Source organism: Pocillopora verrucosa, chromosome 2 (assembly GCF_036669915.1).
Source record: "Pocillopora verrucosa isolate sample1 chromosome 2, ASM3666991v2, whole genome shotgun sequence".
In the NCBI taxonomy this organism is placed as follows: domain Eukaryota; kingdom Metazoa; phylum Cnidaria; class Anthozoa; order Scleractinia; family Pocilloporidae; genus Pocillopora; species Pocillopora verrucosa.
The window spans coordinates 14,834,528-14,850,239 of record NC_089313.1 but is presented as its reverse complement, the minus strand read 5'-3'; the positions used below and the strand labels follow the sequence as shown (position 1 = coordinate 14,850,239).

Below are 15,712 nucleotides of genomic sequence, written 5' to 3'. Positions count from 1 at the left end.
GTAAAAACCAGAAACACCATAACTTCATACATGTTCTGTTTCCATTATTCATTGTAGACAAGTCCGAACTTTATCGTGGGAAAGTTTGAAGACTGGAATGAAACCCTGATGCCTCAATTTGTTATAACTATTTTCATTGCGAACCTTGGTTATTTTTATTTATTTCACTGATAACCAGTAAAAAGGGTGACATTCTCGGAAACACGATATACTAATAAGAATGAGAAAAAACCTCACTGTTCAGCTCTAGATTTTAGCTCTGAGTACACTGAGCCCTCGCATGCAAACAATAAATGGATTACATCGCATATCACGTGTACTGAGCAATGATTCCGAGAAAGATGTCCATTGTGTATTTGTTTACATTTCCTCCAAGTTTCTGAGAAAATCCGGAATAATTGCTTGTCAATATGTTTTGAATCCGTCACAGATACTTTACGTCATTGGAAAACTTTAATTTTTAACTACAGACGTGTATAACTTCGTTCTTTAAGCAGCAAATATTGCTTAAAGAAGAAAATGTAAGTCAATTGGAAGTCACAATATACATACTACTGGAGTGTTAAGGTTAACTAACTTGAGCAATCGTGCCAACGGAGGCACCAGAAGTCTGATCAAGCACTTTTAATTCATTCGGTCATTTGGTCACGCTTTTAAATAACGGTAGGCATGTTTGGGCTTACAGGACAACTGACCTTGGAGGAGTAAACATATTTTTAGAATGCTAACCGAAACAATTTCACGAGACATTCGAAATAAACAACAAAGAAGTACAAAATCAATATTCAAGAACTCGCTAAAACCTAAACATCACTTTCCGTTGACGACTCTAAGCATGGTTAAGCACAAACCCAAACACGACTATTGATGACGAATATCGTGCGAGAGTTAAGCCATATTTCAATGGTCGAGGACAAATCACTGAAAAGGTAAAAATAAATGTGTGGTCTTGAAGCACATGACAAACCAAGGGTCACAGGACTCTCACAAGGATTTCAAGATAATCTAACAGGCCTAAACAAATCCCAAACACTTAGTCAGAACATTTCTAAATTTAGTAGTTCCCAAACACTTCTAATGTTGGTAGTTTAATGGAAAGTGATTAGCTGCCAATATACTACGCAAATTTCCGATTTTTAATGCACGAGACATTAAATTCCGAAAGACACGTAAGGGCTTCCTTGAGAGCGGAATCACAACTAATAGCTTCACAATCAGAGTTCCCCAACTTTCTCTTTCTCACGAAAGCGAAACGTCAGAATGACGCTCAAATGACATATTTGGCTTGTGGTTGACAGCTAGAGCTTAACCGCACCAATCAGGAACTGTAGACAATGATGTTTCTCGGAAACCATAGAAAATTATTCATCATCCAGTATTTCTTAGAACTCATTGGGAAATTTCCCTGTTGACTAGTTAAAAAAAGTCGTGTCGATTGAAAATCGCAATTCGTGGTTATCTGAAGACAAGCTAACGTTCTTATCCTTCTCAAAAGGAATTTGCTTTTTAAGAGCTTGATAGTAGGTTATGGCAACCGGCGGAACATCGTCACCAACTTCTGCTGGTCTTGGTGGACCCTTAGTGATGGATCTATCGAAAGAAAAAACGAATGGCACAAGGTTGGGAAGACTGATTATTGACGAAGGAACAAAAGTTTTAATGAAATTCTTGCATTCCATGCATCCAGAGTCAACCTTACAGAACGCATTGAACAACAATCGCCCAAAGCTCGAAGAGCTGAAACGAAAGCGAGTAATATTTGATGAGCAATGGGATAAATTGTTTCCTTCCTCAGGTAAACCGTCAGACTCGAAAGAATTTGATATCACGCTTCTACACTTATTGCTTCGCCAAATTTGTCATCTATCGGCTCCTTCGACTGGATGGCACAAAATGCCTGCCGACTCTGATGCCAGCCCTGAAGCCAGCATCGTGCGTATCAAATGCTATAGAAATGAGCTTTGCCACAGTGTGTCTACTGGAGTTCCGAATGACGAATTCGAAGACAAGTGGTACAAAATATGTTCGTCTCTAGAAGTACTCGAGGTTGCCGTCTATCGGAAGAAACTTCAGTTCTTGAAGAGTGTTACCATCGATCACGAAGCTCATTTGGTTGAAGAGGAACTCGAACAGTGGAGGAGGGAGAAAGAACTTGAGAAGATTGGAAAAGTCTCTGAACTCTCCAGTTGTCTTCCTGATGACTTGCCAGAAGAACATATCATCGGCCGTGGTGATCAAATACAAGACATCAAAGAAAAAGTTGAAAGTGGAACGGCTCCTGTAATTCTGATCACTGGTGGACCAGGATTCGGAAAGACGACCGTAGCAAAGCGAGTGGCATGTGAATTAGCCAGACTACAAGATCGAAGAACTGTTTTCTTTTGTAGCTTATTATCAAAGAAAACGTTTAACGAGGTAACCATGGAAATGTTTAATTCATGTAGTAAAGTAGTTAACATGCAAGTGCTGGAGAATCCGGGGCAGTGGCTTAAAGACTGGAGTAAACAGATCCATGACCAGGTCACTTTTGTTCTTGACAATGCAGATGGTGTTCTCGAGTCTGACGATCGTGAACTATTTCTTGAAACCTTACGTGATGTGAGAAAGTTATCGCGACGAAATGTCACATTTGTAATCACTGCGAGAACAACATTTGAAAATCCCGACTTGCCGTTAAAAGAGGTTAGGCTACCCCCGTTGTCGACTGAACAAGCCAAAAATCTCCTTGTTTCTCGGCTTCGCTCTTATAAACAGGATGTTCAACACGAGCTATGCAAAGCAGAACAACTTGTCAAATTATGTGGCTGTGTTCCCCTGGCACTGTGCATTGTTGGATCTCTGCTCTCAGATTTCACGGAAGAAACACTCATCAAAAACCTCGAGAGAGAACCACTGGCTGTCCTCGAGGACGATCATGGATCTGTAGAAAAGGCAATAAAGACGTCTTTCGATCTTCTGACAGAAGCTGAACGAGAAGCCTTTGTTCTTATGTCCACTTTTCAAGGTTCGTTCAGCTCAGTCGCTGCTGAGGCTGTTATGAAAGCATGCTCTATCCCTGGAATTTGGCCGATCAAGATTGTTCGTTCCTTGAAGAGAAAATCGCTCATAGAGCAGCCAAGTTCCCGAAGATATCAGATGCATCCACTCATTCACTCGTATGCAAGGAAGACCGGTCTAGAAAATGGTCCCGACCTTTTAGCTGGAGGGGAAAAATTGGCCTGTGTCCACTTCATTTCTTGTCTAGCGAACAATGCCAACATGTACTGGAGAAAGGACAGCTGCAAAGAGTCTCTTGATTTATTTAACGAGGACAGGGACAATTTCGAGTACTTTTTACACATCTACGCTCAGAGAAGGAAGGACCAGGATGAGAAAATCGCGGAATGCTCTGAGACCTTTTTGGAAAGTTTTCCACAGAAGTGCATGTATTTGCAGAAGTGTCTCCCTCCAAAGATCTACGCTGATATCCTTGAACAGTTACTGGACACGTTTGACTCAGTTCTTGAACCGGTAAACTTTGTGGAACTTTCGTGTGCCCTTGGACATGAATGTAGGAAAAAAGATCAGATGAAGTACAACGAACTTATGCAGAAAGTGGAGAGAATTTACTCTTCAAACACTGATGAGTTTGACCGAAATCCGTTGGCAAAGGTCTACTTTCATAACAGTTATGCACGCTTCCTTTCCGATAAAAAAGATCCCAGTCAAAAGCAAAGAATTGAGGGAGAGAATCAAATTGCTTTAGATGTATGCTATGCAAGTTTGGGTGATCGTCATCCTGAGACAGCAGCTACTCTTCTCCTTACAGGAATAATTGCACAACACCTTTGGAATCTTGATGTAGCTAAAGAAAGGTTTACAAAGGCGTTAAAACTATTTCAAGAGGTCCTTGGTAAACATTTTATGACTGCTGAAACCCTGAAAGCTAAAGCAGACCTATTGCTCGCTCCCGATAAATCTGTCACCGACTTGAAACCTTGCCTTAAGTATTATGAAGCAGCTTTGGAAATGTTTGATCATCTAGGAGTGGGTGAAAGCAAGGAAAGTATCTTGCCATTAAAGAACTTTGCGAGCTGTCATACGACAAGTTGCAACTTTGACGAGGCAATGAAGTTATTTAGGAAGGCAGAACAGGTTGCAGAGCGAGAACTAGAGAAAAATCACACTTGGAAAGTCTCGATAAAGACTTCACTGGGCTTATTGCATGAGAAAATGGGCAAAGTGGAGTTGGCGAAAAAGGCGATGCTTGAAGGACTGTTAATGCACAAAGAACTAGGACTTGCAATGGACAAGATAGGAAACAAACTCAAGATTCGGAAATTTATGAATCGATATCCGAAGACCTTCCCCGAGGCTGAGTTTCCAAGTAAGTACAAGGTTCATTTTCCAATAATGTATTACATCGTCATAAAGCTGTTTGACTGTGGAAGAGATCTGAACGAAATTTTCGAATACTTATGTAGTGGCTACTGTGAATGAGGAAGTTGTTGACTCCACGATCAATAAAAAGTACATAGATCCTTTTAAAGTAGACGTTTCCAGAAACATATTTTTGTGGTTCAAAACTCGTAACTATCGTCGGTATAATAACTCATTGTGAACTGAAACACCATTATTTCCGCCCCTATCTCATCCAATCGAATATCAGTTGATATTCTCGTCTGATCCTAAAAACGCTGTACATTTAAGTGTGATTGCGTCTGGACACTTCGTCATGAATGTTGCAAAGCGATGTACATGATCTTTGTGTTTGATATTCTAATTGGGTGTATTTATATTACCCTTGTAAGTAAATCTGCTTACTTTTCATGCCTAGAGGAAACTTGAATCTATGAATGCTTTAAGTCATAAACAAACGAATCCAAATATCTACTTTTGTTTGTAAATTTCAGGAAACGTTTCCGGGCGAACTGGCCATTAAGACAAACATTCAAGCAAAAAGTCCAAGGCTGGATCTCCATAAGAAGTGGACAAAGAAACGTTAGTGTTGACAAGAAAGAACTTTATGAACATTATGGTATTAGACTTTTTGCAAACTGACGACCGAAACAAAAAAAAGAAGAGGGAAGGGAAATAAGTAACGTTATTAACAACTCGCAAATACACGACAGTCGTAGGTCGTACTTTTTTAGAACAATTTATTTCAGTATTACAGATCGAACGAGCTGAAAAAAAAATCATTGCTGACCCACAAAAATAGCAAATGTTTAAAACTTCAGTGTTTTGCAATTTATGACAACACAATTTTGTAAGGAAAATTTTACTAGAGGACTTGTATGCGTATGAAACGTTTTAGTTCATTAAATAATGCTCGGTGAATATCTTCGTTGCAAATCACCAGAATTAGATTACAAACACATGGAAGTCAAAAATCGTTACGCGACTTCAAAATGTTTTGAGTGTTTGGAAAAAGATGACAAAACGAACAGATACTTGCTCGAGCTTTTAGCACAGTCGTACCTGTTGAAAACTAAAAAACTTTAGCGATAACACTAATGAGCCTAAAAAAAAAAACTACCCCTGTCTACCTCAGACAAATTGCATCATGATTACATTAGCTACCTAAAGCGCTGAGGATTTGAATCTGACTACATATGCCTCGATTTATCGCGCCGTTTTGTGATTCCTTGGATAACACTTGAATTAAGAGGTGCAGCTCACGTCACGTCACGTCACGCATAGCCTCCACTTTGGCGATAGTTTGGACATCTTGATATAAGCTCCCTAATCTTAAACATTTCTTGGAAGTTGCTGTCTTCTGAGAATTATGTTACAAAGCATCTCCCATTCAAACTGTCATTTCAGCCTCATATTTTCTTGAGCAAAATGGTACCATGCAAAAGGTCGCGTTCATCGAGATTCCAAAACATTCAATTCAAAATCGAGCTCTCGAAAAATCAGTGACCCTTGCAGCACTGTTCGCCACAGGCTATTAAAAACTAAGGTTAAATTGCAAGTGTACAGAAAGGAGCCAATATATATTTTTCTTTTGCGCCCGAACTCGATAAATGTTTGTTCACTTGGAAGGTGATATTTAAGGCAACGATGCTCGGCCTAAATTGCAATAAAGCCTCTATGTAGTTTTATGAACGGTTACTACTACAATATGGTTTCGTGCTCGGGCGAGTTCAGGACGACTTATTGCCACAGTGTCTGTTTTATTTGGTGAGTGAGCGAGAGTGACTGACTGACTGACTCTTTTGCATATTGGAGTCCCCATAAAAAATCGTTTGCACGAATTATAAGTAATTATAATGTTAAGCTAAAGTTGAAGTTACACGAACCGTGACATTTAGCTTCCCAGGAACAAACACCTGGAATATCCAGCCTTGCATGACACTTAAATCATGCTTTGACAGTCTCATGCATGACAGACACATGCAAATTGACTTATTATACACCCATAAGTCCAAAGATCTTTCTCGAAACTAGATCATCTCCTTTTTCTTAGAACTTTTTGCCTTCTTGTAAAGTGGTTTTGAGTTCATTAGGCTGATTAATGTGTTTAAGGATGGCGACTCCGTTCGCTTGTTTTAAGATGCGATAATGAATCCGACAAACACACCCACGCATCGGTGAGGTAAGCTTATTCTTTCATTTTCCAAACGAAATTTCCATAAATACTTGTCTTGCCACCAAGACCATTCCTCGAGTTAAAACACGAAAGATAATGGCTGGCACAGCCTCTTCTCCTGTTTCTCCTGTTTCTTCTGGATCTTCTGTGCTAAATGTATCAGAGGAGAAAACGAATGGCACGAAGCTAATACGGCTGCTGGTTGACGGAGGAACACACGTTCTTCGCAATTTATTGCATTCTGTCTACCCAACGGATAAATTACAAGTCGTATTAAACAACAACAAGGCAAAGCTTCAATTGCTAAGGTCCAGAGGTGTAATATTTAAAATCCAGTGGGAAATGTTATTTCCTGCCTTATGTGATCCACCGGACTCGAAAACGTTCGACATTTCACTTTTACATCTCTTGCTTCGTGAAATTTGCCATCTTACGGCGCCTTCAACCGGCTGGCACAACATGCCTGCAGAAGATGATAATAGTCTCGGAGCAAACATTACCCGCATCAAATGTTTCCGAAATGAGCTGCGTCACAGCGTCTCTACCGAAATTCCAAACGCTAAATTCGAGGACAAGTGGAACGAGATAGCATTGTCTTTAGAGGCAAGTAAGATTTGTGTTCTACAAAAGGGACACGTAGAGGAAATGGAAGCGCTGAAAAAAGATCCCATTGATCGCGATACAAAGCGACGTTTGGAGGAACTAGCTAAAGAATGGAACAAAATACAGGAACAAGAAAGGATTCACTCGTCAAGTTTTAGCCCTCGCAGCTGTTTACCGGACAGAATACCAGAAAAACGTGTATTTGGCCGTAACCAAGAAATAGAGCGTGTCAAGAAAATGGCTGAGGGTGGAGACATCCCTGTTGTCCTTGTTACTGGTGGACCTGGATTTGGAAAGACGACTGTGGCTAAACGAGTGGCTCATGAATTAGAAATTTCAGAGAAGGAAGGAGCTGTAATATATTGTAGTTTACAAACGAAATCAACTTTAAATGAAGTGGCCATAAGAATGATGAATATATGTGGTTCAGTCAGCACACAAGTACCAGAGAATCCGGGGCAGTGGCTAAGAGACTGGAGCAAACAGATTCAAAGCCAGGTCACGTTCGTTCTTGATAACGCAGATGGCGTTCTTGACTCGGGCGATAGAGAGTCATTCCTGAGCCTTTTATGTGACTTACGAAGTCTATCGAGGCAAAAGGTAACATTTGTTATTACTACAAGGAAAACATTTGAACATTCCGACTTGCAGCCAAAAGAAGTCAGGTTGCACCCTTTGTCCACGGAACAGGCAAGAGATCTCCTTGTTTCCCGGGTGCAAGTCTATGAAGGTGCTCCACAGAAACTTTCCAGGGTAGATTACATTGTTAGTGATCTATGTGGCTGTGTTCCTTTGGCACTTTGCATTGTTGGTTCTCTTCTTTCAGATTATTCCGAAGAAACACTCATAGCAAGCCTTGAAAAGGAACCATTAGCTGTCCTAGAAGACGACCAGAGTTCTGTAGAAAAGGCCATTAAGACTTCGTTTGACCTTTTGAACAAACCCGAACAAGAGGCTTTCATTCTCCTGTCTTTGTTCCAAGGTTCATTTGATATTGATGCAGTCCAAGCTGTGACGAAGGCCGAATGTTCGATCTCTGGGGCTTTGCCAATCTCCATCCTGCGCTCATTAAAAAACAGATCTCTTGTGGAGAAGCCCTATGCCCGCCGATACCAGATGCATCCGCTCATTCAGTCATACGCAAAGAAGATTGGTCGTGATAGGTATGACGAGCTGTTGGCAATGGGCGAAAAACTGGCTTGTATACACTTCATGTTGCGCCTCGCGACGAATGCCAATATTTACTGGAATAAGGACACATGCAAGGATTCCCTTGTTTCTTTTTAAGAAGACAAGAACAATTTCGAATATTTTCTTCAAATTTACGCTCGAGGCAGGGAAGAACAAGATCCAGAGATCGTGAACGGCTGTAAACTCTGTCTAGACAGTTTTCCGCAGAAGTGGATGTATTTAGAAAGATGCCTTCTCCCACGATCTTACACTGAGATTCTTGAGAAGTTACTGAAAACTTTTGACTCTCGTATCCAACCGGTGCACACTGTGGATCTTTTGTGTCTTCTTGGACATGAATACAGGAAAAAAGGAAGAATAGAAAGGTACAAGGAGGTTATGGATGAAGCGCATCGAATTCTCTCAGGGAATACCGCTGCATTCCAAACAAAACCGTTATCTCAAGTCTACTTTCACAACAGTTATGCTCGATTCCTTTCGGATAAAAAAGACTCAAAGGAAAACGCAAGGAGGGACAAAGAGACTGAAATGGCTCTAAAGGTCTGCCATGAGAGACTGGGAAAAATGCACCCAGAGACAGCAGCAACTCTCTATCTCTCTGGAATCATCGCAAAGCGCAATTAAAAACCCGAGCAATCTGAGCAACAGCTCAAGGAGGCTAAGTCAATTTTTCAGAATTGCCTCGGCACACACTTCATGACTGCTGAAACTTTAAAGGCCATCGCAGACCGCCTTTTTTTCTTGAAGGGAAGAACAAAAATTACTCGAAAATGTGCCTTGAGCATTATCAAGCAGTCGTGGAGATGTTCGAGGAACTTGGAGCAGGCGGTAGCAAAGAAATTGTTTTGACCCTAAAGAACTTTGGAATGTGTCACATGAAAAAGCACAATTTTGAAGAAGCAATGGTCTTACTAAGAAAGGCACAACAAGTTGTCGACCGAGAACTAGAAGAAAATCACAAATGGAAAGTCGGGATAAAGACTGCGTTGGCTATATTGCATGACAAAATGGGAAAACAAGACATGGCGATAGACGAAATGCAAAGGGGACTGCGAATGGCAAAAATATTTGACCTGTCAATAGATCGCATGGGAGACAAAGACGACATAATAGACTTCACAGGACGCCATTCGGAGGAATTCCCAGAGTCTGAGTTTCCAAGTAAGTAATGTTTTCACTTTCTAGTCACCTGGAGGATCTACTCGAGGAGATAGTTTAAAATAGAAATCAGTCCTGAACCCAACTTGGCGCTCTTAGGTATCGCTTTCCACTCGTTTTAGGAAAACCATAAGAAGAGGTTAGAAATCTAATCTTGTCACAAGGGAGCAAGCGCGTGCCGCAACTTTTAATGCAAATTGCAAGTACCCCTTTCACTTCTTTTTTTTTAGCCAAAAACGTGCTTCCGCACCAACTGATGACGTTGGTATTTATGATGTCAGTTAAAAAGTAAGTTTTTTACATTCCTGGACATAATGCTATGCATAAGCAGTATATTTAAACGGCTATTTTATCGTACTTATAAGTGACTTTGTATTCATTTTCTTAAATTATGCGTTTTAAGACCTTTTAAACCTCAGTTTTTTCATTGGAAGTTAAAGGTGGCATGCTTGAAGTTCGAGCCCAGACCGGAAAGAATAACCCGAAAAAAATGATGGATTGGTCACCTGATAACGTAGAGCACCTGATCTGAATTTCAACATTCTTTTATGAATAAATGTGAATAGAAACGTCTTTTATTTGTGCTTTCACCTCCTTAGGCACGCATGTCGAACTTTAGGTAAATAAAGGGCTTAAAAGGTAATTGGAATTTATTGTGAGCTCTTTTCCCATTAACGAGAAGAAACTTGCACCCCTATCAAATCAGTGTACCGTGATAATTCATGATGCATACTGCGCTTTTACTTTCAGGAAGCGTTGCCAGTCGAACAGGCCATCGAGTCGAACAGCCCCACTTTCCCAGAAAGTGGAAAGGTGGCTTTGGAAGAGGAAGGAATCAATCAGAGAATTGAGGAAAAAGGTTGTTTACTGATGGAGAACAATTTAAATGATAGCGTTAGCATACTCTTAAACTACCAAACTGAATATTCATGATTTGCATACCATGATGATGAAGATCATTCTTTGAAATGACTGCTGCAAATCGAATTTACAGTAATAATTTTATATTTCACGCGTGAAGATAACGATACAACAAGAGAAAGTAGGGATCTCTTAAATACAACCAATTAGCTTTCGTGTAGTTTTTTTTCCTCGTGTATGAAAAATATAAGCAATTTAATCATTTTGAAGCGAGAGACACATTACCGACGATTAACAATTAACCAACTTCTGTCAGCGTGTCTCGCACTAATTATTTTGACAAATAGGTTCCATTGTGTTGCGCTTCTGTTCAGTAATGGTTCACGGATGACGTCAAATGTGGTAAAAACCGGAAAGTGAGGCAAAAAGCGCAGCAGAGTGTGTCGCTCATGTTTTTATCACATTTAAACATCATCTGTGAACTCCTACTTTACAGAATTACTACAAAATGGAGTCCATTTGTTTAATACATTTTATATGATAAAAAACAGTTGTTAATAATTGTATTCCGGCTCCATTCAGAATTTTTTTTCAGATTGTAACCCAGCCGGCTTTACTTTATCTTTTGGCTAGAGGGGTTTAAGGGTGATTTTGGGAAATGTAATGCTCTGATCAGTAGGGCGAAGTATTTAGTATTTAGCAACTTTTGACTTTCTGTCCGCTTGATTATTTTAACCGCAGTATGAGTTTGTCCTCCTCTCCTCGAAATTTTGCAACTTATTTGTTTTTCATATCAAAATGTTAAGCGAGAAATCTTGATTTTTACTCATCACTGTCACTTGCCGTGTAGGCACAAAAAAAGGAGCTATTATGAATTTTAAATACAATAAAATTTTATATCTTTTTAGGAAAAGAATGATATGGTCTTTTCCTTTTTCTCAGAGCTGTTAAATTTCGACTGATCTACTAAAGAAATATTCGAATTAAGTAAAATTATGAAAATTAGATATCTTAACATAGTCGCTGGCAGCAACGATAAGTAAATTAATAAATAAAAATTCCAGCAACGAATACATCCTGTTTTTGATGGAGTAATAGGATATTGGTGAACGCTCAGGACTGATATCAAATATTAAAATAATGAAACACAGGTTTGCGGAGATACTCTGTAAGACAAAAGCAAAACCAAAAACACCATAACTTCATATATGTTTCGTTCCATTAGTTAATGTACGTAGACAAGTCCGAACCTTATCGGGGAAAGTTTTAGTGAAGACTGAAATGAGACCATTAATACTTCAATTTGTTATGATTATTTTCATGATGAACCTTGGTTATTTTTACTTATTTCATTGATAATCATGCATGAAATACAAGGGGTACACCCAATGCTGTGCATTGAACTCATACGTGACTTCCTCGGAAACACGATATCCTGGATAACCTTGTATAATTATTTGCTAATTTAGAACATTTCGTGGAATTTACTTGGCCTCATAGAATCTTTAAGATCATTATCTCCCAGACAAAATGAATGCCGCTTCTAATATCCAGAGTGAAATTATGGCAAGCCAAACAAGGCAAACTTGGGTTGTTCAAAATTACCTATCAAGTTATCACTATATGAGAAATATAATTTACCGAACGAGAATGAAAAACTGTCATGTGAGATTTTAAATCACCCATTGACAATGGAAAAACATTAATCGAGGAAAAGACTGATGCAACAAGATTCCGAGAAATAAATATTGACTGTTGAGAATGAGAAATTGTTGCATGAGAAAAAGAAGTTACTACACGAGATTATCGATTAGTTTTCCTGCGCCCGTGTACAGCAATCAGTCAGCGGAGTGTATTTCTCGCAAAATGGCGGAGCAGCGGAGTGCAGAAGACTTTACAGCATTTGTTGATTCTCTCAGGAGTACCATCGAAAGAACCGCTTCCGTTTATCACGCATATGATCCTGAACGATTATAAATCTGTGCTAGGAAGCTTGAAGAACATATAGGAATGGTTATAGCGATATCTCTGTCCCAAAATTCCTCTCCAGACCTGTTTGAGGTGTTAGAGCTGTCTTATTAAGAAGGTCGTCTGATATTTTAAATGCATCAAGCTTTCGTCCAAAGGAGAAAAATCCGTTGGCATTATCTGCAAGTTCAGGAGGAAGACCGAGGTACATAATTACAAGGTAAATGATCGAGCAACTGCGTAAGACTGGTATGAACTGGAGAATTAATAGCAACATGCCTTGGAATCTCCGACCAAACACTATACACACAAAGGATCGAGTTTGGAGTAAGAAACAGTTTCACAGATATTACGGGTGAAGAATTAGACGCGCAGCGACAGCAGACTCTCAATTTAACACCCTATAGCGGGAAACCCATGTTAGGGGCAGTCTCAAAGGTAGGGGTACAAATGATCAACAGTTCAGAATCAGAGAAAGCTTGAAAAAGATAAATGGTGTAGGTAGAGCTGTAAGACGTCGGTATGCAATCTGTCAAAGAACTTACAATGTCACTCGCCCAAATCATTTGTGGCACATTGATTTGAACCATTTGCTAACTCATTAAGATTTGTCATCCATGGATGCATCAATGGCTACAGCAAAGCCATTGTATATCTGAAATGTTGAGGAAAAAACAAAGCTAGTACTGTGCTTCAATATTTTGAGCAAGGGGTACAAGAGTCTGGTCTCCCTTTGACCAGGGTATAGAGAATGTAGATGTAGCCAGGTACATGCTCATCAACCAGGGATCTGATAGAGGTAGCTTCATTGTTGATATGAGAGCCCACAATCAGCATAGAGTCAGCTCAGCACTTAACAAGGATTTGTTTGATTTCCTTGTGAGTGGAAATTTGGACTCACTTGATGAGTAACACCTGCTGGCTTTGCAATATGTTTGTATTCCTTGGATCAATGCCTCTATACATGAGTTAAAAAGCCAGTGGAATTATCGTGGTATTAGAACAGTAGGCCACCAAACACCCAAGGGAATGTGATACACTGAATTACTCAATGCTCATGAGGAGTCAACTGTGACAGATTGACAGACATATGGAATTGTTTTTGATGATCCATTGACTGATATTGAAACAGACGACGATGTTGTTGTACCAGAGTCATTCAGTCAGCTTACAAATCACCAACTGCATAAGTTATATACTAGGATTGACTCTCTCCCTGATGGAGACAATGGAGTTACCCACTTTCTGAACACTGTGACAATCATTAAAGGCCTTACAGAGCAGTAATGAATTTAAAATTTATCAGTTTCTAATTTAAAGTATTTTGATATTTCCTGTTATGATAATGGAAGAACATTCACAAGATTATTGTTTTCCCTCCCTCATATGGGCTTCATAAAGATGGAAAAGCTTACTGCAGACATGTTTTCAATACAATTAACACACTGAGAAGATCAACCAGTCAATAAGATTGAAGTTATGCTGTTGTGTTCAAAGCTTTTATAATGAAGTGGTCTTCTCTTTTTTTTCAGTGGTTAAAAAATTGCACCAAACACAAAGAGAGGAAGAAAATTTGATTCATGATTTGTCTGGAGGTTGAAAATGAAAGTCATGACACTTTTTAGCAGCTGTCACAGGTATAGTTGATCCCTTAACAATAACTTCAAGTATGACTCTTGAATTTTGATGGTTTTAATCTTAATGAAATGCTGTCATTTTCCCTGATTTATCATCAAACTATTTTCACATTTTTAGATGCATTTACTTTGAGGTGTAAGTAGTGCGCTAAAACTAATGCAGTTTTTAGTGTAATTTGAAGTTTAGGCATTGATTTCTTAAATGTAGAAGGCAACTACTGGTAGTAGAAGCAACATGTCACTTTTTACCCTAAGTTGCCTTATTCTCAGGGGCTGACAAATTACTATCATGTTATGTAATGACCACTTACAGGACTGTAATGAATAAAGTCAATTCATGATTTATTTATGTTCATAATATAAGAGATCAGCTGACAAAATTGTTACTTAGAGTTTGTAGTCTTGAAACTTGCAAATTTTACATCCTGTCAAAAGGCTTTCTAACTTGTGACCATTTAACCAACTGCTGGTGACAATGGTAATGAAATTTGAATAGATATAACTTTATGACTTGATCCTAATTGGAAAGTTCAGAAATTCTATCAACAGTAACTTGAATTCTCTGTTACGACAATCCTTACACCAGTTATATGTAAATGTTATGCATAGAACAAAAACTGTGACACTGAGAAGCAAATTTCAAAGTGCTCAAAGGGTTCATTTCAAAATGTTCATTTCAAAGCACTAAAAGTGTTCTTTTTAAACTGTTCTCATCTTTCATGCTAAACAATGTTAAAAAAGCCATCTTTCATGCTAAACAATGTTAAAAAAGCCAGGCTTGCTCCTCTTTCATTACATTAGTGAACTCCTCAATTAGTGTTTGGTATGATTTATATGTAGATAGAAGCTCTAGCATTGGTCCAGATGTTCTGGCAATAGGATGTTGCTGCAACCCTTCTAGGGTAGTAAAGTGCACATCAATGTTTTGAAAATTGTAGAACCATAAGAACATGGATAGAGATTTGCCTTTCATTGACTTTACAAACCATTTCAGGTGTTCAAAGAATGTACATTCTGCTTTATTTGCTGGTTCAGCTTTGAATAACTTGTTAATTTTCTTGGATGTTAGCTGCTTACTTTGGTAAAAGATGGTGAGTTTCTTGAGGAACTGAAAGTTTTATTTAAAGCATAATACCTTGAGAATTGAACTCCAGCAGTTGATCACATATCTTGGCCTCTGGACAAGTTCCTGGTGGGTAAGCTTTATGATTATGGCTTCAATGTTGTTCTTACTTGGTGCTTTAAAACACTTGAATGATGTAAGTAAGTCCGAGACATCTTCATCATTAGGTTCAAAATCATCACCAAGGCACTTTTCTAATGCCTCTCTATCTTCTGTAGCTAAAAATTGTCTAAAGCTTTTTATCAAAGTCTCTGAAGTGATAACATCATCCCCATAAAGACACAGGGCCACAAAGAGGTGAAACAAATTTAATGGGATGTAAAATTTCAGGAATGATGCTCTGCATGTCATGCCTAATAAATGAACTTTTCCATTGTTTCCAATCATCAGTGATATGAAGCACTTTTGCCAAAAGCATGCTAAAAGATCTAGAAGAATCCCCTTGCCTTCTCACTCCTCTTCTTGCCCAGCAGTGCCAATATGTGGATATGGTAGTTCAAAGTACTTTCATCTTTGAAAATCTGCATCACTTCTTCCCGAATAGCAACGTGATGGATTGTGACTTTCCTTTCACATAGTAGGCCATCATCAATGGTT

At 39.0% G+C, this 15,712-nt stretch overlaps 1 protein-coding gene and 1 pseudogene across 1 annotated transcript; both read left to right on the top strand.

Annotated features, from left to right (window-relative positions):
- Positions 1-694: 694 nt before the first annotated feature.
- Positions 695-6,150, top strand: LOC136279175 (nephrocystin-3-like). The gene is made up of 2 exons (XM_066162714.1): positions 695-4,366; positions 4,893-6,150. The coding sequence occupies exons 1-2, from the start codon at positions 1,528-1,530 to the stop codon at positions 4,919-4,921; spliced, it is 2,868 nt and encodes a 955-aa protein (XP_066018811.1). The 5' UTR covers positions 695-1,527; the 3' UTR covers positions 4,922-6,150.
- Positions 6,151-6,456: 306 nt separating this feature from the next.
- On the top strand, positions 6,457-11,408 carry LOC131772194 (nephrocystin-3-like; annotated as a pseudogene).
- Positions 11,409-15,712: the final 4,304 nt, after the last annotated feature.